At 43.8% G+C, this 25,976-nt stretch overlaps 1 protein-coding gene across 1 annotated transcript in view; it reads left to right on the forward strand.

The window, feature by feature from the left end:
- Positions 1–25,976, forward strand: part of LOC311486167 (mucin-5B-like) — a 43,741-nt gene that overhangs the window by 14,896 nt on the left and 2,869 nt on the right. Inside the window, exons 24-35 of the mRNA XM_084541928.1 lie at positions 18,010–18,490; positions 20,819–21,054; positions 21,232–21,403; positions 22,071–22,315; positions 22,426–22,609; positions 23,704–23,923; positions 24,183–24,355; positions 24,454–24,523; positions 24,715–24,836; positions 24,939–24,970; positions 25,061–25,232; positions 25,642–25,737. Of these exons, the coding sequence (XP_084398054.1) occupies positions 18,010–18,490; positions 20,819–21,054; positions 21,232–21,403; positions 22,071–22,315; positions 22,426–22,609; positions 23,704–23,923; positions 24,183–24,355; positions 24,454–24,523; positions 24,715–24,836; positions 24,939–24,970; positions 25,061–25,232; positions 25,642–25,737 (2,203 nt within the window). The remainder of the gene's footprint in view (positions 1–18,009; positions 18,491–20,818; positions 21,055–21,231; positions 21,404–22,070; positions 22,316–22,425; positions 22,610–23,703; positions 23,924–24,182; positions 24,356–24,453; positions 24,524–24,714; positions 24,837–24,938; positions 24,971–25,060; positions 25,233–25,641; positions 25,738–25,976) is intronic.

Raw genomic sequence — 25,976 nt, forward strand, 5'->3', positions numbered from 1 at the left:
ACTACATCCAAACCTGGAGAAACAACCACATCAGAAGCAACAACTGTTCAGGTTGGAACAACAAAGCCTCCAAAGGAAGTTACAACTGGCCCAGTAACGACCTCAACCACAGTGGTTGTTGAAACCACAACCACAGTGGCAGGAGAGACAACAACCAGTCAAGAGACCACTGTTGTTACATCAAAACCCTCTATTGCTACCACAACCACTCAAGCACCAATAGTTACTACAAAGGGAACTACATCCAAACCTGGAGAAACAACCACATCAGAAGCAACGACTGTTAAGGTTGGAACAACAAAGCCTCCAAAGGAAGTTACCACTGGCCCAGTAACTACCTCTACCACAGCGGTTGTTGAAACCACAACCACAGTGGCAGGAGAGACAACAACCAGTCAAGAGACCACAGTTGTTACATCAAAATCCTCTGTTGCTACTACGACCACTCAAGCACCAATAGTTACTACAAAGGGAACTACATCCAAACCTGGAGAAACAACCACATCAGAAGCAACAACTGTTCAGGTTGGAACAACAAAGCCTCCAAAGGAAGTTACCACTGGCCCAGTAACTACCTCTACCACAGCGGTTGTTGAAACCACAACCACAGTGGCAGGAGAGACAACAACCAGTCAAGAGACCACAGTTGTTACATCAAAACCCTCTGTTGCTACCACAACTACCCAAGCACCAATAGTTACTACAAAGGGAACTACATCCAAACCTGGAGAAACAACCACATCAGAAGCAACAACTGTTCAGGTTGGAACAACAAAGCCTCCAAAGGAAGTTACAACTGGCCCAGTAACGACCTCAACCACAGTGGTTGTTGAAACCACAACCACAGTGGCAGGAGAGACAACAACCAGTCAAGAGACCACAGTTGTTACATCAAAACCCTCTATTGATACTACGACCACTCAAGCACCAATAGTTACTACAAAGGGAACTACATCCAAACCTGGAGAAACAACCACATCAGAAGCAACAACTGTTCAGGTTGGAACAACAAAGCCTCCAAAGGAAGTTACCACTGGCCCAGTAACGACCTCAACCACAGCGGTTGTTGAAACCACAACCACAGTGGCAGGAGAGACAACAACCAGTCAAGAGACCACAGTTGTTACATCAAAACCCTCTGTTGCTACCACAACCACCCAAGCACCAATAGTTAGTACAAAGGGAACTACATCCAAACCTGGAGAAACAACCACATCAGAAGCAACAACTGTTCAGGTTGGAACAACAAAGCCTCCAAAGGAAGTTACCACTGGCCCAGTAACGACCTCAACCACAGCGGTTGTTGAAACCACAACCACAGTGGCAGGAGAGACAACAACCAGTCAAGAGACCACAGTTGTTACATCAAAACCCTCTGTTGCGACCACAACCACCCAAGCACCAATAGTTAGTACAAAGGGAACTACATCCAAACCTGGAGAAACAACCACATCAGAAGCAACAACTGTTCAGGTTGGAACAACAAAGCCTCCAAAGGAAGTTACCACTGGCCCAGTAACGACCTCAACCACAGCGGTTGTTGAAACCACAACCACAGTGGCAGGAGAGACAACAACCAGTCAAGAGACCACAGTTGTTACATCAAAACCCTCTGTTGCTACCACAACTACACAAGCACCAATCGTTACTACAAAGGGAACTACATCCAAACCTGGAGAAACAACCACATCAGAAGCAACAACTGTTCAGGTTGGAACAACAAAGCCTCCAAAGGAAGTTACCACTGGCCCAGTAACGACCTCAACCACAGCGGTTGTTGAAACCACAACCACAGTGGCAGGAGAGACAACAACCAGTCAAGAGACCACAGTTGTTACATCAAAACCCTCTGTTGCTACCACAACTACACAAGCACCAATAGTTACTACAAAGGGAACTACATCCAAACCTGGAGAAACAACCACATCAGAAGCAACAACTGTTCAGGTTGGAACAACAAAGCCTCCAAAGGAAGTTACCACTGGCCCAGTAACGACCTCAACCACAGCGGTTGTTGAAACCACAACCACAGTGGCAGGAGAGACAACAACCAGTCAAGAGACCACAGTTGTTACATCAAAACCCTCTATTGATACTACGACCACTCAAGCACCAATAGTTACTACAAAGGGAACTACATCCAAACCTGGAGAAACAACCACATCAGAAGCAACAACTGTTCAGGTTGGAACAACAAAGCCTCCAAAGGAAGTTACAACTGGCCCAGTAACGACCTCAACCACAGTGGTTGTTGAAACCACAACCACAGTGGCAGGAGAGACAACAACCAGTCAAGAGACCACTGTTGTTACATCAAAACCCTCTATTGCTACCACAACCACTCAAGCACCAATAGTTACTACAAAGGGAACTACATCCAAACCTGGAGAAACAACCACATCAGAAGCAACGACTGTTAAGGTTGGAACAACAAAGCCTCCAAAGGAAGTTACCACTGGCCCAGTAACTACCTCTACCACAGCGGTTGTTGAAACCACAACCACAGTGGCAGGAGAGACAACAACCAGTCAAGAGACCACAGTTGTTACATCAAAATCCTCTGTTGCTACTACGACCACTCAAGCACCAATAGTTACTACAAAGGGAACTACATCCAAACCTGGAGAAACAACCACATCAGAAGCAACAACTGTTCAGGTTGGAACAACAAAGCCTCCAAAGGAAGTTACCACTGGCCCAGTAACTACCTCTACCACAGCGGTTGTTGAAACCACAACCACAGTGGCAGGAGAGACAACAACCAGTCAAGAGACCACAGTTGTTACATCAAAACCCTCTGTTGCTACCACAACTACCCAAGCACCAATAGTTACTACAAAGGGAACTACATCCAAACCTGGAGAAACAACCACATCAGAAGCAACAACTGTTCAGGTTGGAACAACAAAGCCTCCAAAGGAAGTTACAACTGGCCCAGTAACGACCTCAACCACAGTGGTTGTTGAAACCACAACCACAGTGGCAGGAGAGACAACAACCAGTCAAGAGACCACAGTTGTTACATCAAAACCCTCTATTGATACTACGACCACTCAAGCACCAATAGTTACTACAAAGGGAACTACATCCAAACCTGGAGAAACAACCACATCAGAAGCAACAACTGTTCAGGTTGGAACAACAAAGCCTCCAAAGGAAGTTACCACTGGCCCAGTAACGACCTCAACCACAGCGGTTGTTGAAACCACAACCACAGTGGCAGGAGAGACAACAACCAGTCAAGAGACCACAGTTGTTACATCAAAACCCTCTGTTGCTACCACAACCACCCAAGCACCAATAGTTAGTACAAAGGGAACTACATCCAAACCTGGAGAAACAACCACATCAGAAGCAACAACTGTTCAGGTTGGAACAACAAAGCCTCCAAAGGAAGTTACCACTGGCCCAGTAACGACCTCAACCACAGCGGTTGTTGAAACCACAACCACAGTGGCAGGAGAGACAACAACCAGTCAAGAGACCACAGTTGTTACATCAAAACCCTCTGTTGCGACCACAACCACCCAAGCACCAATAGTTAGTACAAAGGGAACTACATCCAAACCTGGAGAAACAACCACATCAGAAGCAACAACTGTTCAGGTTGGAACAACAAAGCCTCCAAAGGAAGTTACCACTGGCCCAGTAACGACCTCAACCACAGCGGTTGTTGAAACCACAACCACAGTGGCAGGAGAGACAACAACCAGTCAAGAGACCACAGTTGTTACATCAAAACCCTCTGTTGCTACCACAACTACACAAGCACCAATCGTTACTACAAAGGGAACTACATCCAAACCTGGAGAAACAACCACATCAGAAGCAACAACTGTTCAGGTTGGAACAACAAAGCCTCCAAAGGAAGTTACCACTGGCCCAGTAACGACCTCAACCACAGCGGTTGTTGAAACCACAACCACAGTGGCAGGAGAGACAACAACCAGTCAAGAGACCACAGTTGTTACATCAAAACCCTCTATTGCTACTACGACCACTCAAGCACCAATAGTGAGTACAAAGGGAACTACATCCAAACCTGGAGAAACAACCACATCAGAAGCAACAACTGTTCAGGTTGGAACAACAAAGCCTCCAAAGGAAGTTACCACTGGCCCAGTAACGACCTCAACCACAGCGGTTGTTGAAACCACAACCACAGTGGCAGGAGAGACAACAACCAGTCAAGAGACCACAGTTGTTACATCAAAACCCTCTGTTGCTACCACAACTACACAAGCACCAATAGTTACTACAAAGGGAACTACATCCAAACCTGGAGAAACAACCACATCAGAAGCAACAACTGTTCAGGTTGGAACAACAAAGCCTCCAAAGGAAGTTACCACTGGCCCAGTAACGACCTCAACCACAGCGGTTGTTGAAACCACAACCACAGTGGCAGGAGAGACAACAACCAGTCAAGAGACCACAGTTGTTACATCAAAACCCTCTATTGATACTACGACCACTCAAGCACCAATAGTTACTACAAAGGGAACTACATCCAAACCTGGAGAAACAACCACATCAGAAGCAACAACTGTTCAGGTTGGAACAACAAAGCCTCCAAAGGAAGTTACCACTGGCCCAGTAACGACCTCAACCACAGCAGTTGTTAAAACCACAACCACAGTGGCAGGAGAGACAACAACCAGTCAAGAGACCACAGTTGTTACATCAAAACCCTCTGTTGCTACCACAACTACACAAGCACCAATAGTTACTACAAAGGGAACTACATCCATACCTGGAGAAACAACCACATCAGAAGCAACAACTGTTCAGGTTGGAACAACAAAGCCTCCAAAGGAAGTTACAACTGGCCCAGTAACGACCTCAACCACAGTGGTTGTTGAAACCACAACCACAATGGCAGGAGAGACAACAACCAGTCAAGAGACCACAGTTGTTACATCAAAACCCTCTGTTGCTACTACGACCACTCAAGCACCAATCGTTACTACAAAGGGAACTACATCCAAACCTGGAGAAACAACCACATCAGAAGCAACAACTGTTCAGGTTGGAACAACAAAGCCTCCAAAGGAAGTTACCACTGGCCCAGTAACTACCTCTACCACAGCGGTTGTTGAAACCACAACCACAGTGGCAGGAGAGACAACAACCAGTCAAGAGACCACAGTTGTTACATCAAAACCCTCTGTTGCAACTACGACCACCCAAGCACCAATAGTTACTACAAAGGGAACTACATCCAAACCTGGAGAAACAACCACATCAGAAGCAACAACTGTTCAGGTTGGAACAACAAAGCCTCCAAAGGAAGTTACAACTGGCCCAGTAACGACCTCAACCACAGTGGTTGTTGAAACCACAACCACAGTGGCAGGAGAGACAACAACCAGTCAAGAGACCACTGTTGTTACATCAAAACCCTCGATTGCTACCACAACCACTCAAGCACCAATAGTTACTACAAAGGGAACTACATCCAAACCTGGAGAAACAACCACATCAGAAGCAACGACTGTTAAGGTTGGAACAACAAAGCCTCCAAAGGAAGTTACCACTGGCCCAGTAACTACCTCTACCACAGTGGTTGTTGAAACCACAACCACAGTGGCAGGAGAGACAACAACCAGTCAAGAGACCACAGTTGTTACATCAAAATCCTCTGTTGCTACTACGACCACTCAAGCACCAATAGTTACTACAAAGGGAACTACATCCAAACCTGGAGAAACAACCACATCAGAAGCAACAACTGTTCAGGTTGGAACAACAAAGCCTCCAAAGGAAGTTACCACTGGCCCAGTAACTACCTCTACCACAGCGGTTGTTGAAACCACAACCACAGTGGCAGGAGAGACAACAACCAGTCAAGAGACCACAGTTGTTACATCAAAACCCTCTGTTGCTACCACAACTACCCAAGCACCAATAGTTACTACAAAGGGAACTACATCCAAACCTGGAGAAACAACCACATCAGAAGCAACAACTGTTCAGGTTGGAACAACAAAGCCTCCAAAGGAAGTTACAACTGGCCCAGTAACGACCTCAACCACAGTGGTTGTTGAAACCACAACCACAGTGGCAGGAGAGACAACAACCAGTCAAGAGACCACAGTTGTTACATCAAAACCCTCTATTGATACTACGACCACTCAAGCACCAATAGTTACTACAAAGGGAACTACATCCAAACCTGGAGAAACAACCACATCAGAAGCAACAACTGTTCAGGTTGGAACAACAAAGCCTCCAAAGGAAGTTACCACTGGCCCAGTAACGACCTCAACCACAGCGGTTGTTGAAACCACAACCACAGTGGCAGGAGAGACAACAACCAGTCAAGAGACCACAGTTGTTACATCAAAACCCTCTGTTGCTACCACAACTACCCAAGCACCAATAGTTACTACAAAGGGAACTACATCCAAACCTGGAGAAACAACAACATCAGAAGTAACAACTGTTCAGGTTGGAACAACAAAGCCTCCAAAGGAAGTTACCACTGGCCCAGTCACTACCTCGGTCACAGCGGTTGTTGAAACCACAACCACAGTGGCAGGAGAGACAACAACCAGTCAAGAGACCACAGTTGTTACATCAAAACCCTCTATTGATACTACGACCACTCAAGCACCAATAGTTACTACAAAGGGAACTACATCCAAACCTGGAGAAACAACCACATCAGAAGCAACAACTGTTCAGGTTGGAACAACAAAGCCTCCAAAGGAAGTTACCACTGGACCAGTCACTACCTCGATCACAGCGGTTGTTGAAACGACAACCACAGTGGCAGGAGAGACAACAACCAGTCAAGAGACCACAGTTGTTACATCAAAACCCTCTATTGCTACTACGACCACTCAAGCACCAATAGTTACTACAAAGGGAACTACATCCAAACCTGGAGAAACAACCACATCAGAAGCAACAACTGTTCAGGTTGGAACAACAAAGCCTCCAAAGGAAGTTACAACTGGCCCAGTAACGACCTCAACCACAGTGGTTGTTGAAACCACAACCACAGTGGCAGGAGAGACAACAACCAGTCAAGAGACCACAGTTGTTACATCAAAACCCTCTATTGCTACTACAACCACTCAAGCACCAATAGTTACTACAAAGGGAACTACATCCAAACCTGGAGAAACAACCACATCAGAAGCAACGACTGTTAAGGTTGGAACAACAAAGCCTCCAAAGGAAGTTACCACTGGCCCAGTAACTACCTCTACCACAGCGGTTGTTGAAACCACAACCACAGTGGCAGGAGAGACAACAACCAGTCAAGAGACCACAGTTGTTACATCAAAACCCTCTGTTGCTACTACGACCACTCAAGCACCAATCGTTACTACAAAGGGAACAACATCCAAACCTGGAGAAACAACCACATCAGAAGCAACAACTGTTCAGGTTGGAACAACAAAGCCTCCAAAGGAACTTACCACTGGCCCAGTAACTACCTCGGTCACAGCAGTTGTTGAAACCACAACCACAGTGGCAGGAGAGACAACAACCAGTCAAGAGACCACAGTTGTTACATCAAAACCCTCTATTGATACTACGACCACTCAAGCACCAATAGTTACTACAAAGGGAACTACATCCAAACCTGGAGAAACAACCACATCAGAAGCAACAACTGTTCAGGTTGGAACAACAAAGCCTCCAAAGGAAGTTACCACTGGCCCAGTAACGACCTCAACCACAGCGGTTGTTGAAACCACAACCACAGTGACAGGAGAGACAACAACCAGTCAAGAGACCACAGTTGTTACATCAAAACCCTCTATTGCTACTACGACCACTCAAGCACCAATAGTTACTACAAAGGGAACTACATCCAAACCTGGAGAAACAACCACATCAGAAGCAACGACTGTTAAGGTTGGAACAACAAAGCCTCCAAAGGAAGTTACCACTGGCCCAGTAACTACCTCTACCACAGCGGTTGTTGAAACCACAACCACAGTGGCAGGAGAGACAACAACCAGTCAAGAGACCACAGTTGTTACATCAAAACCCTCTGTTGCTACTACGACCACTCAAGCACCAATCGTTACTACAAAGGGAACAACATCCAAACCTGGAGAAACAACCACATCAGAAGCAACAACTGTTCAGGTTGGAACAACAAAGCCTCCAAAGGAACTTACCACTGGCCCAGTAACTACCTCGGTCACAGCAGTTGTTGAAACCACAACCACAGTGGCAGGAGAGACAACAACCAGTCAAGAGACCACAGTTGTTACATCAAAACCCTCTATTGATACTACGACCACTCAAGCACCAATAGTTACTACAAAGGGAACTACATCCAAACCTGGAGAAACAACCACATCAGAAGCAACAACTGTTCAGGTTGGAACAACAAAGCCTCCAAAGGAAGTTACCACTGGCCCAGTAACGACCTCAACCACAGCGGTTGTTGAAACCACAACCACAGTGACAGGAGAGACAACAACCAGTCAAGAGACCACAGTTGTTACATCAAAACCCTCTATTGCTACTACGACCACTCAAGCACCAATAGTTACTACAAAGGGAACTACATCCAAACCTGGAGAAACAACCACATCAGAAGCAACGACTGTTAAGGTTGGAACAACAAAGCCTCCAAAGGAAGTTACCACTGGCCCAGTAACTACCTCTACCACAGCGGTTGTTGAAACCACAACCACAGTGGCAGGAGAGACAACAACCAGTCAAGAGACCACAGTTGTTACATCAAAACCCTCTGTTGCTACTACGACCACTCAAGCACCAATAGTTACTACAAAGGGAACTACATCCAAACCTGGAGAAACAACCACATCAGAAGCAACAACTGTTCAGGTTGGAACAACAAAGCCTCCAAAGGAAGTTACCACTGGCCCAGTAACGACCTCAACCACAGCGGTTGTTGAAACCACAACCACAGTGGCAGGAGAGACAACAACCAGCCAAGAGACCACAGTTGTTACATCAAAACCCTCTATTGATACTACGACCACTCAAGCACCAATAGTTACTACAAAGGGAACTACATCCAAACCTGGAGAAACAACCACATCAGAAGCAACAACTGTTCAGGTTGGAACAACAAAGCCTCCAAAGGAAGTTACCACTGGCCTAGTAACGACCTCAACCACAGCGGTTGTTGAAACCACAACCACAGTGGCAGGAGAGACAACAACCAGTCAAGAGACCACAGTTGTTACATCAAAACCCTCTATTGCTACTACGACCACTCAAGCACCAATAGTTACTACAAAGGGAACTACATCCAAACCTGGAGAAACAACCACATCAGAAGCAACAACTGTTCAGGTTGGAACAACAAAGCCTCCAAAGGAAGTTACCACTGGCCCAGTAACGACCTCAACCACAGCGGTTGTTGAAACCACAACCACAGTGGCAGGACAGACAACAACCAGTCAAGAGACCACAGTTGTTACATCAAAACCCTCTATTGCTACCACAACTACCCAAGCACCAATAGTTAGTACAAAAGGAACTACATCCAAACCCGGAGAAACAACCACATCAGAAGCAACAACTGTTCAGGTTGGAACAACAAAGCCTCCAAAGGAAGTTACCACTGGCCCAGTAACGACCTCAACCACAGCGGTTGTTGAAACCACAACCACAGTGGCAGGAGACACAACAACCAGTCAAGAGACCACAGTTGTTACATCAAAACCCTCTATTGCTACTACAACCACTCAAGCACCAATAGTTACTACAAAGGGAACTACATCCAAACCTGGAGAAACAACCACATCAGAAGGAACGACTGTTAAGGTTGGAACAACAAAGCCTCCAAAGGAAGTTACCACTGGCCCAGTAACTACCTCTACCACAGCGGTTGTTGAAACCACAACCACAGTGGCAGGAGAGACAACAACCAGTCAAGAGACCACAGTTGTTACATCAAAACCCTCTGTTGCTACTACGACCACTCAAGCACCAATAGTTACTACAAAGGGAACTACATCCAAACCTGGAGAAACAACCACATCAGAAGCAACGACTGTTCAGGTTGGAACAACAAAGCCTCCAAAGGAAGTTACCACTGGCCCAGTAACTACCTCGGTCACAGCAGTTGTTGAAACCACAACCACAGTGGCAGGAGAGACAACAACCAGTCAAGAGACCACAGTTGTTACATCAAAACCCTCTGTTGCTACCACAACTACCCAAGCACCAATAGTTACTACAAAGGGAACTACATCCAAACCTGGAGAAACAACCACATCAGAAGCAACAACTGTTCAGGTTGGAACAACAAAGCCTCCAAAGGAAGTTACCACTGGCCCAGTAACGACCTCAACCACAGCGGTTGTTGAAACCACAACCACAGTGGCAGGAGAGACAACAACCAGTCAAGAGACCACAGTTGTTACATCAAAACCCTCTGTTGCTACCACAACTACCCAAGCACCAATAGTTACTACAAAGGGAACTACATCCAAACCTGGAGAAACAACAACATCAGAAGCAACAACTGTTCAGGTTGGAACAACAAAGCCTCCAAAGGAAGTTACCACTGGCCCAGTCACTACCTCGGTCACAGCGGTTGTTGAAACCACAACCACAGTGGCAGGAGAGACAACAACCAGTCAAGAGACCACAGTTGTTACATCAAAACCCTCTATTGATACTACGACCACTCAAGCACCAATAGTTACTACAAAGGGAACTACATCCAAACCTGGAGAAACAACCACATCAGAAGCAACAACTGTTCAGGTTGGAACAACAAAGCCTCCAAAGGAAGTTACCACTGGCCCAGTCACTACCTCGGTCACAGCGGTTGTTGAAACGACAACCACAGTGGCAGGAGAGACAACAACCAGTCAAGAGACCACAGTTGTTACATCAAAACCCTCTATTGCTACTACGACCACTCAAGCACCAATAGTTACTACAAAGGGAACTACATCCAAACCTGGAGAAACAACCACATCAGAAGCAACAACTGTTCAGGTTGGAACAACAAAGCCTCCAAAGGAAGTTACCACTGGCCCAGTAACGACCTCAACCACAGCGGTTGTTGAAACCACAACCACAGTGGCAGGAGAGACAACAACCAGTCAAGAGACCACAGTTGTTACATCAAAACCCTCTGTTGCTACCACAACTACCCAAGCACCAATAGTTAGTACAAAGGGAACTACATCCAAACCTGGAGAAACAACCACATCAGAAGCAACAACTGTTCAGGTTGGAACAACAAAGCCTCCAAAGGAAGTTACCACTGGCCCAGTAACGACCTCGGTCACAGCGGTTGTTGAAACGACAACCACAGTGGCAGGAGAGACAACAACCAGTCAAGAGACCACAGTTGTTACATCAAAACCCTCTATTGCTACTACGACCACTCAAGCACCAATAGTTACTACAAAGGGAACTACATCCAAACCTGGAGAAACAACCACATCAGAAGGAACGACTGTTAAGGTTGGAACAACAAAGCCTCCAAAGGAAGTTACCACTGGCCCAGTAACTACCTCTACCACAGCGGCTGTTGAAACCACAACCACAGTGGCAGGAGAGACAACAACCAGTCAAGAGACCACAGTTGTTACATCAAAACCCTCTATTGCTACTACGACCACTCAAGCACCAATAGTTACTACAAAGGGAACTACATCCAAACCTGGAGAAACAACCACATCAGAAGCAACAACTGTTCAGGTTGGAACAACAAAGCCTCCAAAGGAAGTTACCACTGGCCCAGTAACGACCTCAACCACAGCGGTTGTTGAAACCACAACCACAGTAGCAGGACAGACAACAACCAGTCAAGAGACCACAGTTGTTACATCAAAACCCTCTATTGCTACCACAACTACCCAAGCACCAATAGTTAGTACAAAGGGAACTACATCCAAACCCGGAGAAACAACCACATCAGAAGCAACAACTGTTCAGGTTGGAACAACAAAGCCTCCAAAGGAAGTTACCACTGGCCCAGTAACGACCTCAACCACAGCGGTTGTTGAAACCACAACCACAGTGGCAGGAGAGACAACAACCAGTCAAGAGACCACAGTTGTTACATCAAAACCCTCTATTGCTACTACAACCACTCAAGCACCAATAGTTACTACAAAGGGAACTACATCCAAACCTGGAGAAACAACCACATCAGAAGGAACGACTGTTAAGGTTGGAACAACAAAGCCTCCAAAGGAAGTTACCACTGGCCCAGTAACTACCTCTACCACAGCGGTTGTTGAAACCACAACCACAGTGGCAGGAGAGACAACAACCAGTCAAGAGACCACAGTTGTTACATCAAAACCCTCTGTTGCTACTACGACCACTCAAGCACCAATAGTTACTACAAAGGGAACTACATCCAAACCTGGAGAAACAACCACATCAGAAGCAACAACTGTTCAGGTTGGAACAACAAAGCCTCCAAAGGAAGTTACCACTGGCCCAGTAACGACCTCAACCACAGAAGTTGTTGAAACCACAACCACAGTGGCAGGAGAGACAACAACCAGTCAAGAGACCACAGTTGTTACATCAAAACCCTCTATTGCTACTACAACCACTCAAGCACCAATAGTTACTACAAAGGGAACTACATCCAAACCTGGAGAAACAACCACATCAGAAGCAACGACTGTTAAGGTTGGAACAACAAAGCCTCCAAAGGAAGTTACCACTGGCCCAGTAACTACCTCTACCACAGCGGTTGTTGAAACCACAACCACAGTGGCAGGAGAGACAACAACCAGTCAAGAGACCACAGTTGTTACATCAAAACCCTCTGTTGCTACTACGACCACTCAAGCACCAATAGTTACTACAAAGGGAACTACATCCAAACCTGGAGAAACAACCACATCAGAAGCAACAACTGTTCAGGTTGGAACAACAAAGCCTCCAAAGGAAGTTACCACTGGCCCAGTAACGACCTCAACCACAGCGGTTGTTGAAACCACAACCACAGTGGCGGGAGAGACAACAACCAGTCAAGAGACCACAGTTGTTACATCAAAACCCTCTGTTGCTACCACAACTACCCAAGCACCAATAGTTACTACAAAGGGAACTACATCCAAACCTGGAGAAACAACAACATCAGAAGCAACAACTGTTCAGGTTGGAACAACAAAGCCTCCAAAGGAAGTTACCACTGGCCCAGTCACTACCTCGGTCACAGCGGTTGTTGAAACCACAACCACAGTGGCAGGAGAGACAACAACCAGTCAAGAGACCACAGTTGTTACATCAAAACCCTCTATTGATACTACGACCACTCAAGCACCAATAGTTACTACAAAGGGAACTACATCCAAACCTGGAGAAACAACCACATCAGAAGCAACAACTGTTCAGGTTGGAACAACAAAGCCTCCAAAGGAAGTTACCACTGGACCAGTCACTACCTCGGTCACAGCGGTTGTTGAAACGACAACCACAGTGGCAGGAGAGACAACAACCAGTCAAGAGACCACAGTTGTTACATCAAAACCCTCTATTGCTACTACGACCACTCAAGCACCAATAGTTACTACAAAGGGAACTACATCCAAACCTGGAGAAACAACCACATCAGAAGCAACAACTGTTCAGGTTGGAACAACAAAGCCTCCAAAGGAAGTTACCACTGGCCCAGTAACGACCTCAACCACAGCGGTTGTTGAAACCACAACCACAGTGGCAGGAGAGACAACAACCAGTCAAGAGACCACAGTTGTTACATCAAAACCCTCTGTTGCTACCACAACTACCCAAGCACCAATAGTTAGTACAAAGGGAACTACATCCAAACCTGGAGAAACAACCACATCAGAAGCAACAACTGTTCAGGTTGGAACAACAAAGCCTCCAAAGGAAGTTACCACTGGCCCAGTAACGACCTCGGTCACAGCGGTTGTTGAAACGACAACCACAGTGGCAGGAGAGACAACAACCAGTCAAGAGACCACAGTTGTTACATCAAAACCCTCTATTGCTACTACGACCACTCAAGCACCAATAGTTACTACAAAGGGAACTACATCCAAACCTGGAGAAACAACCACATCAGAAGCAACGACTTTTAAGGTTGGAACAACAAAGCCTCCAAAGGAAGTTACCACTGGCCCAGTAACTACCTCTACCACAGCGGCTGTTGAAACCACAACCACAGTGGCAGGAGAGACAACAACCAGTCAAGAGACCACAGTTGTTACATCAAAACCCTCTATTGCTACTACGACCACTCAAGCACCAATAGTTACTACAAAGGGAACTACATCCAAACCTGGAGAAACAACCACATCAGAAGCAACAACTGTTCAGGTTGGAACAACAAAGCCTCCAAAGGAAGTTACCACTGGCCCAGTAACGACCTCAACCACAGCGGTTGTTGAAACCACAACCACAGTGGCAGGACAGACAACAACCAGTCAAGAGACCACAGTTGTTACATCAAAACCCTCTATTGCTACCACAACTACCCAAGCACCAATAGTTAGTACAAAGGGAACTACATCCAAACCCGGAGAAACAACCACATCAGAAGCAACAACTGTTCAGGTTGGAACAACAAAGCCTCCAAAGGAAGTTACCACTGGCCCAGTAACGACCTCAACCACAGCGGTTGTTGAAACCACAACCACAGTGGCAGGAGAGACAACAACCAGTCAAGAGACCACAGTTGTTACATCAAAACCCTCTATTGCTACTACAACCACTCAAGCACCAATAGTTACTACAAAGGGAACTACATCCAAACCTGGAGAAACAACCACATCAGAAGGAACGACTGTTAAGGTTGGAACAACAAAGCCTCCAAAGGAAGTTACCACTGGCCCAGTAACTACCTCTACCACAGCGGTTGTTGAAACCACAACCACAGTGGCAGGAGAGACAACAACCAGTCAAGAGACCACAGTTGTTACATCAAAACCCTCTGTTGCTACTACGACCACTCAAGCACCAATAGTTACTACAAAGGGAACTACATCCAAACCTGGAGAAACAACCACATCAGAAGCAACAACTGTTCAGGTTGGAACAACAAAGCCTCCAAAGGAAGTTACCACTGGCCCAGTAACTACCTCGGTCACAGCAGTTGTTGAAACCACAACCACAGTGGCAGGAGAGACAACAACCAGTCAAGAGACCACAGTTGTTACATCAAAACCCTCTGTTGCTACCACAACTACCCAAGCACCAATAGTTACTACAAAGGGAACTACATCCAAACCTGGAGAAACAACCACATCAGAAGCAACAACTGTTCAGGTTGGAACAACAAAGCCTCCAAAGGAAGTTACCACTGGCCCAGTAACTACCTCGGTCACAGCAGTTGTTGAAACCACAACCACAGTGGCAGGAGAGACAACAACCAGTCAAGAGACCACAGTTGTTACATCAAAACCCTCTGTTGCTACCACAACTACCCAAGCACCAATAGTTACTACAAAGGGAACTACATCCAAACCTGGAGAAACAACCACATCAGAAGCAACAACTGTTCAGGTTGGAACAACAAAGCCTCCAAAGGAAGTTACCACTGGCCCAGTAACTACCTCGGTCACAGCAGTTGTTGAAACCACAACCACAGTGGCAGGAAAGACAACAACCAGTCAAGAGACCACAGTTGTTACATCAAAACCCTCTGTTGCTACCACAACCACTCAAGCACCAATAGTTAGTACAAAGGGAACTACATCCAAACCTGGAGAAACAACCACATCAGAAGCAACAACTGTTCAGGTTGGAACAACAAAGCCTCCAAAGGAAGTTACCACTGGCCCAGTAACGACCTCAACCACAGCGGTTGTTGAAACCACAACCACAGTGGCAGGAGAGACAACAACCAGTCAAGAGACCACAGTTGTTACATCAAAACCCTCTGTTGCTACCACAACTACCCAAGCACCAATAGTTACTACAAAGGGAACTACATCCAAACCTGGAGAAACAACCACATCAGAAGCAACAACTGTTCAGGTTGGAACAACAAAGCCTCCAAAGGAAGTTACCACTGGCCCAGTAACGACCTCGGTCACAGCGGTTGTTGAAACGACAACCACAGTGGCAGGAGAGACAACAACCAGTCAAGAGACCACAGTTGTTACATCAAAACCCTCTATTGCTACTACGACCACTCAAGCACCAATAGTTACTACAAAGGGAACTACATCCAAACCTGGAGAAACAACCACATCAGAAGCAACGACTTTTAAGGTTGGAACAACAAAGCCTCCAAAGGAAGTTACCACTGGCCCAGTAACTACCTCTACCACAGCGGTTGTTGAAACCACAACCACAGTGGCAGGAGAGACAACAACCAGTCAAGAGACCACAGTTGTTACATCAAAACCCTCTATTGCTACTACGACCACTCAAGCACCAATAGTTACTACAAAGGGAACTACATCCAAACCTGGAGAAACAACCACATCAGAAGCAACAACTGTTCAGGTTGGAACAACAAAGCCTCCAAAGGAAGTTACCACTGGCCCAGTAACGACCTCAACCACAGCGGTTGTTGAAACCACAACCACAGTGGCAGGAGAGACAACAACCAGTCAAGAGACCACAGTTGTTACATCAAAACCCTCTATTGCTACTACAACCACTCAAGCACCAATAGTTACTACAAAGGGAACTACATCCAAACCTGGAGAAACAACCACATCAGAAGCAACGACTGTTAAGGTTGGAACAACAAAGCCTCCAAAGGAAGTTACCACTGGCCCAGTAACTACCTCTACCACAGCGGTTGTTGAAACCACAACCACAGTGACAGGAGAGACAACAACCAGTCAAGAGACCACAGTTGTTACATCAAAACCCTCTATTGCTACTACAACCACTCAAGCACCAATAGTTACTACAAAGGGAACTACATCCAAACCCGGAGAAACAACCACATCAGAAGCAACGACTGTTAAGGTTGGAACAACAAAGCCTCCAAAGGAAGTTACCACTGGCCCAGTAACGACCTCAACCACAGCGGTTGTTGAAACCACAACCACAGTGGCAGGAGAGACAACAACCAGTCAAGAGACCACAGTTGTTACATCAAAACCCTCTGTTGCTACTACGACCACTCAAGCACCAATAGTTAGTACAAAGGGAACTACATCCAAACCTGGAGAAACAACCACATCAGAAGCAACAACTGTTCAGGTTGGAACAACAAAGCCTCCAAAGGAAGTTACCACTGGCCCAGTAACTACCTCGGTCACAGCGGTTGTTGAAACCACAACCACAGTGGCAGGAGAGACAACAACCAGTCAAGAGACCACAGTTGTTACATCAAAACACTCTGTTGCTACCACAACTACCCAAGCACCAATAGTTACTACAAAGGGAACTACATCCAAACCTGGAGAAACAACCACATCAGAAGCAACAACTGTTAAAGTTGGAACAACAAAGCCTCCAAAGGAAGTTACCACTGGCCCAGTAACGACCTCAACCACAGCGGTTGTTGAAACCACAACCACAGTGGCAGGAGAGACAACAACCAGTCAAGAGACCACAGTTGTTACATCAAAACCCTCTGTTGCTACTACGACCACTCAAGCACCAATAGTTAGTACAAAGGGAACTACATCCAAACCTGGAGAAACAACCACATCAGAAGCAACAACTGTTCAGGTTGGAACAACAAAGCCTCCAAAGGAAGTTACCACTGGCCCAGTAACGACCTCAACCACAGCGGTTGTTGAAACCACAACCACAGTGGCAGGAGAGACAACAACCAGTCAAGAGACCACAGTTGTTACATCAAAACACTCTGTTGCTACCACAACTACCCAAGCACCAATAGTTACTACAAAGGGAACTACATCCAAACCTGGAGAAACAACCACATCAGAAGCAACAACTGTTAAAGTTGGAACAACAAAGCCTCCAAAGGAAGTTACCACTGGCCCAGTAACGACCTCAACCACAGCGGTTGTTGAAACCACAACCACAGTGGCAGGAGAGACAACAACCAGTCAAGAGACCACAGTTGTTACATCAAAACCCTCTGTTGCTACCACAACCACTCAAGCACCAATAGTTAGTACAAAGGGAACTACATCCAAACCTGGAGAAACAACCACATCAGAAGCAACAACTGTTCAGATTGGAACAACAAAGCCTCCAAAGGAAGTTACTACTGGCCCAGGAACGACCTCAACCACAGCGGCTGTTGAAACCACAACCACAGTGGCAGGAGAGACAACAACCAGTCAAGAGACCACAGTTTCGACAAGAAGTTTGGAAACAACTTTCAGTGTAGTCACAGGACCTTCACAATCAACAACCATTATTACAAAACCATCTGTTGTGAATACAACTGTTACTACTGCGACTCCAACTCTAAGTACTTCAGCATCTACAGCTACAACTTCTATTGGCCCCATTACACAGACACTCCCAGGCAGCACAACTATATATACAACTCGTGCAACTGTCCAACCCACCAAAACCACAGTTTTTACCACCTCTCCTGTTACCACAGCCTCAACTTTGTGTGTCTGTATTGTCAATGGAACTTCACATCGTCCTGGTAGGTTATTTTTTCATTCATCCTATTTTGGTCCAGCACTGATATTCTTGTTTATTTATTTATTTTGATTTTATTTACTTTTCAGATTATTATATTTGCCTCTAAAATTATTTTTCTTTCCACTTTAATATTCAAGCACGTGTACAGTACTAATTTTTCTATTTCATTCTTGCTACACATGTGAACCTTGTTTTTTGTTATTACTATAGTAACAACACTTGCATTTAATTAGTACCGTCACCTTAACGTAAAATATCACTTTACTACAGTAATGCAGTTAAAAAAAATAGTGAATACGTCCAAAGAAAATATTACTTAAACTTTGAATAATTATCTAATTGAAAACTGATATACTAAAGGTGACACTCGGAGATACCAAAAAATTAATCATTGGAAATGATGATGCCGTTCACATCCATTAATCAGAATGATAACTTTCTTCAGAGGTTCTTCCTGAGTAAACTATTACTCACTATACCCTATCATGTGCTCCTTCAAGTGATATGTCGTACTCAGTTGTACTAAATTAAGCCTCATACCCAGTTATCTTATTGCCAATGCCATTTTGTATCCAGTCAGAAACACAGTATTTAGTTGTAACTGAGTAGTTCCTAATTCACTCAGAATGCTATATAAAATAGTTATAATGTAGGAATGGATTACTTGAAATAATATAGTATGTATTGACAACTAACTACTAAAATATTTTTCCAATAAATTATATTCAGAAATAATGACATATTTCAACACACAATAGTACATTTCTAACTAAGGCAATTTGTCACTATATTCTGTCATTAATTACCATACACAGAGCATGATTTAACTTCATTGACTTGTAGTTATTGTTATTGGAAATGCACCTGTTTGCAGAAGTTCACCATTCATACTCACACTAACCTAGCTTACAGTCACGACAACTTGTGAAAGCAGCGCTGCCATGCGAGCGACTGGCATCTGCTCTTAGGTCTCCTCTCAAAAAACACTGGCACAACGACGCCTGCCAGGCTCTGACCATCAGCCAACAATCACACTTAATTTTAATTGTCCAATTTTACAGGTACTCGGCTACCGCTGGAAGTATTTTCAATTTTAGTGTTCTTCTTCCGAGGTTTTAGCAGGTTTGAGATTCTGGTCATGTTACTGCCCCCTGCAGGACAAAAGCATTAACAGCAGAACAGTCGGCGTCTGGGTTTAATGAATTTTAACTTTTCGGTAAGGGCTTTTATTGTAAACATTGAGACACATTGACTTATTCTATGCAAAGAAAAGAAACGTGTGTCAGTTAAATACAATTCAGCCTCCAAAATGGAAACACCACTGAATCAACATCTCTCTCACTTATTTAAAACAAAAGCTGACTACCATAACCTTCATGAAGTACCTAATGATCTGGCAAGTGAGCATAAATTAAAAGAACAACTAAATAAAATAAAGTTAAAGACATTTAATAAAGCACTGACATATTATTATCTTCTAAAATATACTCATTAAAGAGTACCTATATTTACAATTTTCAAGTTAGGTGATTCATAACAATAAATATATACAAATTTGCTAGAGTGGACTGATGGGTTTTCACATAGTTGTGCATGGTCTCAGTCCTCACTTGACTGTTTTGATTTCTGATTTTGCAGTATATTTTCCTTCTCTGAATCATGAATTGTTAGATAATCATTAGATAATAATTAATAATAATCTGCCATCCATCCCCAGGAAAAGTGATAAATCATACTGAGTAATTGCAAAACACTCCCTTGTTCATCTTTTTTTGTGTCCCTAAAGTAAAACTTTATAGGCCTACCTGAAATGGGATACTTTCGGCAAAATAATTTTCTGTTGTTTTTCAACTGCATGATATACAGTAATACATGTCTCAGTCTAGAGGCCCACAAAATCTGAGAAAATCCTATCCTTTCCTCACTTTCTTTTCGCCGTTGATAAAAAAAAAAAAAAAAAAAAAAAAAAAAGAGGGAATCTGAACAAGCCAATTAGATTTGCAGGCAAGTCATGAAGGGACAAGCATTACCTCAGCAAGTGTTTTTTGTTGCCAACAGGGATTCATTTGTATTGTTAGCTACAGACACTGAAATAGTTAATTTGGGACAGGACTGAAAGCAACTGCATACAGACACAGAATGAAATGAATCTGTGGAACACAAATGAATCTGTGCTGTGTGTTTTGTATCTTGAAAAAAGACATCCAGGGAATACATGACATTTATTTGAAAAAGGGGTATAATATGGAACCTTTAAATAAGTATGTTTCTGTGTCAGTATCAGTATAATTTTGTGCACTAAACCATTATCAATCATCTGTTTTCACAGGGGACTTGGTGTATAACGTCACTGATGGCTTAGGGTGGTGTTACGTTGCATATTGCAATGCATCTTGTAAAGTTGAAACACAATCCAGTCCATGTCCCACAACACCAGCACCCACTTTTACTACCACAACGGCTACAGTTTCAAGCTCAGTTACTCCGACCACATCTATTTCCACCTCTTCCTTCCCTTCATCTACAACTACCCTGGACTGCACAGATGTGAATCCACCAAGAAAGGTAAGATAAAATGTGATGGTCCAGAGCAGGTAGACAATCAATTTGGAGTCTTGTTGTTCAGATGCATATAATGGCGTATAAAATTATTATTATTGTTATTTTATACTTACACTTACAGTAATGCAACCATCTTAAAGATTCATCAGTTGACTGACTTTCTTTTCATACCTGGTTCAGAATGGAGAGTCCTGGAAGACTAGCAACTGCACCACAGCAACGTGCATCAATGGCAATGTCACAGTGGCACTTAATCCCTGTCCCACTGTTCAACAACCTATCTGTACCAATGGACACAAAGTTATCAAGGTCTATGATGATGACGAATGTTGTTTTCACTACGAGTGTAAATGTAAGTCAAAATGTTTTAAAACATAAACAATCTTTCACTCTTATATGCTGCAATGGATCTCGTGTCCTTAGACTCTGCTGCTGTTCGTTAGATAAATGATTGTTGCACTGTGAATTAAAAGCATCGTGAGACAGATTCCTTTGAGAAAATGGGTTTTACAAAACGTGAGCTATGGTTTTCATTGAACCCGTTACCATGTATGTGACTGGATTTACTAAACTAGGAGTTTAGGATTGGGATAGGATTTTACATTCAAATGTAAATTTGATGAACACATCCATGTCCACATTTAGCTACACAGACACATCACAGCAGTCATTATTATTTTCATTAACGATACATTGCTTAATTGCTTCTGGTGCCAGAGGTTGATAAATAATGTGTCATGTCTTCACTTGAAAAACAGACACAAAATCTCAGGAAAAAGTGTCCAAACTAATGCCAAAATATCTGAAAACGTTTCATGCATCATTTCGTGATGCTGCAAAACATGCTGACATTTCGCAAATTACTGATATACACGTCACCAAAATGTACTTACCATTGCACAGTACTTTGACAGCCATTTCTGTGTAAAAGGCTATGCATTAAAACAGTTATGTGGAAATGGTAGTCACTCTCTGCCAGCTCTTTTAATTTCTATACATATTTTGCACTTGTCCTGCAGGTGTGTGTGCTGTCTGGGGTGGATCCCACTACATGACATTTGATGGAAGCTCATACAGTTTCAATGAGACCTGCTCTTACTACCTGGTCAAAGAGATTATTAACAAATATAATCTGACAATAACAACAAATAATCAGTACTGTGACCCATCCGACAGCACATTCTGTCCCCAGGCTGTCATTGTCACGTACAAATCCTACGAGGTAGTCTTGACTCAGCTGAAGGTTGCAGGAACAACCAATGCGGTAAGCAGCGGCTCAAAGTGGAAAAAAAATATATAATAATTGTCAGTGATACATGGTACGACTGGTGCTGTTCTAGGTTCTCTAATGTGTATTGTCTCCTTGTCCTACAGGTGTATGTGAATGGGAAACGTATTTATCCAGCCTATAGCAACGATGTCCTGCGCCTCACTAGCACAGACATGTTGATTATAGTGGAGATACCCGAGATCAGCACACAAGTGGTCTACAGGGGCACCTCATTCAACATTGACATTCCTAATTCCCTCTTCGGGGGAAACACAGAGGGACAGTGTGGTGAGTTACCAAAATACTTAACTCGCTGATCTTTACCATAAACCCTAATAAGTGACCTTTAGTAAGCAAAAGGATAGTGTGAAAGAAATATTTGACTGCCACTTCTAACCAGGGGCCGTTTGAGAGCTTCCACTTACACCTGTCTTTAAGATTTTTAACCCATCCCTTATGTGTAAAAGCTTCCAGATAACTCAGATTTTTGTGTTTGGGTTTCTCCAAATCCCACCAATGATTTTCAGTGGCATTCAAATACAGGAAATAAGACGGCCAATCGAGGATCTTCCTAACTTCCTAACCCTGCTTTGGTTGGCTTGTATATATGTATGGGATAATTGTCTTACTGGGCAGTGCAGCAGGTATCAAGAATCAGTGCACTGCCCTCACAGTCTTCTTCGGAATTGCATTTATTAAATCCATGATCAGTCAGTCACACTGTTAATTTAGACTGTTCCTGCAGCACCCAAACAGCAGAATGAATTTACCTCCACACATGATAGCTGCAGTTCCAGATTACGCTCATTACCTGATATTGAATATTCTTGTCTCTACAGGCATTTAATTATTTTTTATCATATTCAAGTGCACTTTTTATGTGCTTTTTAATCATGGAATGGAGTTCTAATCTTTGCTTCCATCTCTCTGTCTGTACTAATAAATGCCCTCACGTGCTGACACTGTCATCACCAATAGAATGTATGTGTCTTATGTTGTTGAATGTTTGTTTAGTTTCTCATTTGTGTGTATTTACAGTGTTAAGATGACTAAAAATGCAATTAGAAATCCTTAAATTAAAAATCATTTTGCAACTGTAAATCAATGTCGGTTACAACTTTAATGTCCAAATTCATTCAGATCAAATAATTGGAATTCTTAAGTCAAGTCAATGTGTTTTCCCCCATGTAAAGAAATACATACGTGTACACAATCGATCATGGATTTAAATCATACCTAAAAGCTCCACTTAAATTCAAAAAGAAAATGTTGAAAGTCACAGATTTCATTAAACTTATCATATGTACTCCTTAAAAACAGAGAGCTGGTTCTAGCACGAGCTGCCCTGCTCTGGCTTCATTCTGTTTCCTCTCCTTTTCCAGGGACCTGTGACAACTCCCAGTCCAATGACTGCCGTTCTCCGAATGGCCAGGTGGAAAGCTGCTCGGATTCTGCAAGCCAGTGGCAAGTCCCTGGTACACCCTGTGCCACCACCACCACCACCAGCCCACCTGTAGCTACAACAGCATCCACGACCACTTCAGAAGCATACACAACGAAGCCCGCTTGCAAACCTGCCATCTGTAATCTCCTAACCGAAAGGTAAAGGAAACCGCAGAATTATCAAAATCATTTTCTTTCTTTCTTTCTTTCTTTCTGTCTTTCCATCTTAAAATGGCAGTTCCATGAATTGACCCGTGTGTCTTATTACTCTAGGCATATATATTTTTCCTAGGCTAGTGTAGTATTCTAGATTAATGAGCTCTTTTCAGCCTTGTATAGCCTTGACACAACATGCATGCTTCCACCTTATGTAAAGTTGTCTGATCATTTTCATGATATACCGATATCCCCCATTTAGTGTATTTGCACCATGCCACTCAGTCGTACCCCCTGGACCATATGTGACATCCTGTACGTATGACATTTGCAACGGTGGCAATAACACCTGCTCCAGCCTGGAGGCCTATGCCACTGAGTGCTCTCTTGCAGGAGTCTGCATTGACTGGAGAAATTATACCAACGGACTGTGTGGTGAGATATGCAGATAACACTGTACAATACTAAACATTTTAATATTCTGAAATTTTTTTTACATAAGTCTTTTTTTTTTTTCTTTTTTCATTTTACAGAACACAAGTGTCAAGACAACAAAGTGTACAGAGCCTGCGGCCCCTCTGTAGAGCCCACATGTAATGACAGGTGAAGTATAATGTTTCCTGTTTGTGTTGTTTCATGTAAAATGTCCCTAAGACTAAATGGATGCTTGGGATCGAACTAACTGTGATTAATGAATCATGTATTACAAGACTACCATTGACTAAGTATTGAATTAGGAATATTGTATTAGAAAGATAAAGATATATTACTCCCATTTCCATTTTTCACATCAGATACAACAAGAAGTTCCAGGCAGAAGAAGAGGGATCTATTAGCTACACTACGGAGGGTTGCTTCTGTCCACAAGGCACCACCTTATTCAACACAGTCTATGAGACATGTGTTACTTCTTGTGGTATGACGAGATCTACTGAATCATGGAATATTTTGTCAGAAAAACATTAGCTGTCACACCTACGAACATATGTACAAGTGCTTTTGTGTGTTTGAATTTCAGATTGTGTTGGACCTGATGGAAAACCCAAAGAAGTGAGAACAATGCCTGACAGTATATCCATGCACTTATACGCTAATAAAGCGTGAGTCGTGTGTCTGACATGATTGCTTTCTCTTAACCAGCCTGGTGACACGTGGACAAGTGGCTGCAACACCTGCGAGTGTGACGTGGATTCCATGAGCATCCAGTGTCAGCCGGTGGAATGCCCATCAACAGCACCGGTCCCCACCTGCAGCACTCCTGGCTATCAGCTGGTCAACAAAACAGACGGCTGCTGCACAACACAATCATGCGGTGAGTCAAAGCATCAGAACTATATGTAAATCTGTCACACTGTTCATACAGTCATTGTTATTGACGCTATATAAATAAAATTGAACTGAATTGAATTGAATACTGCAATTCAACACCTGTGTCGGTGACAAAGATAAAGCTACTTTTCATGGGATTACCTTTTTCAACAATCCTCATTTAGCCCTGGTTTGTCGTGACCTGGACACAAGAGTTGGGACTAGCAACAGAGGATACTTAGGATTAGAACAATCAAGTGCTACATGAATACAAGACCATTTAGTCTCTTGACACCTTGCAATGAATCTTCTAATCATGCATAAGTGCTGCTTGTTCTTTAAATTACTGATTCTAAAGGGAAAATCTCCATATTTGTATACCGATAGTCACCTCATCTTTTTGTCCTATTTAGAGTGCAATGTAAACACTTGTCCTCCTCCTACCGTCTGCTCGTTGGGCTTCCAACTTAACATCACCAACGGTACCTGCTGCCCGTCCTACAACTGTGGTACGTGACTATCAACCTATCCTATACTCATGCATTATCTGTAATACCGAGATATAAAACACTGCATATGTCCCGAGGTAACATATTTAAAAGTGTTATTACATTTATCTCTGCCCATCAAGCTCCTTGCCCCAGTTAGAAAAAATAGCTTTACACAGGAACCAAAGTATTAATAATATCAGAAACGTGTATACATACATACAATGTATGAACAAAAAATTCTGGAGACCAATTGTATT

Source organism: Chelon labrosus (assembly GCF_963514085.1).
Source record: "Chelon labrosus genome assembly, chromosome: 3".
NCBI lineage: Eukaryota > Metazoa > Chordata > Actinopteri > Mugiliformes > Mugilidae > Chelon > Chelon labrosus.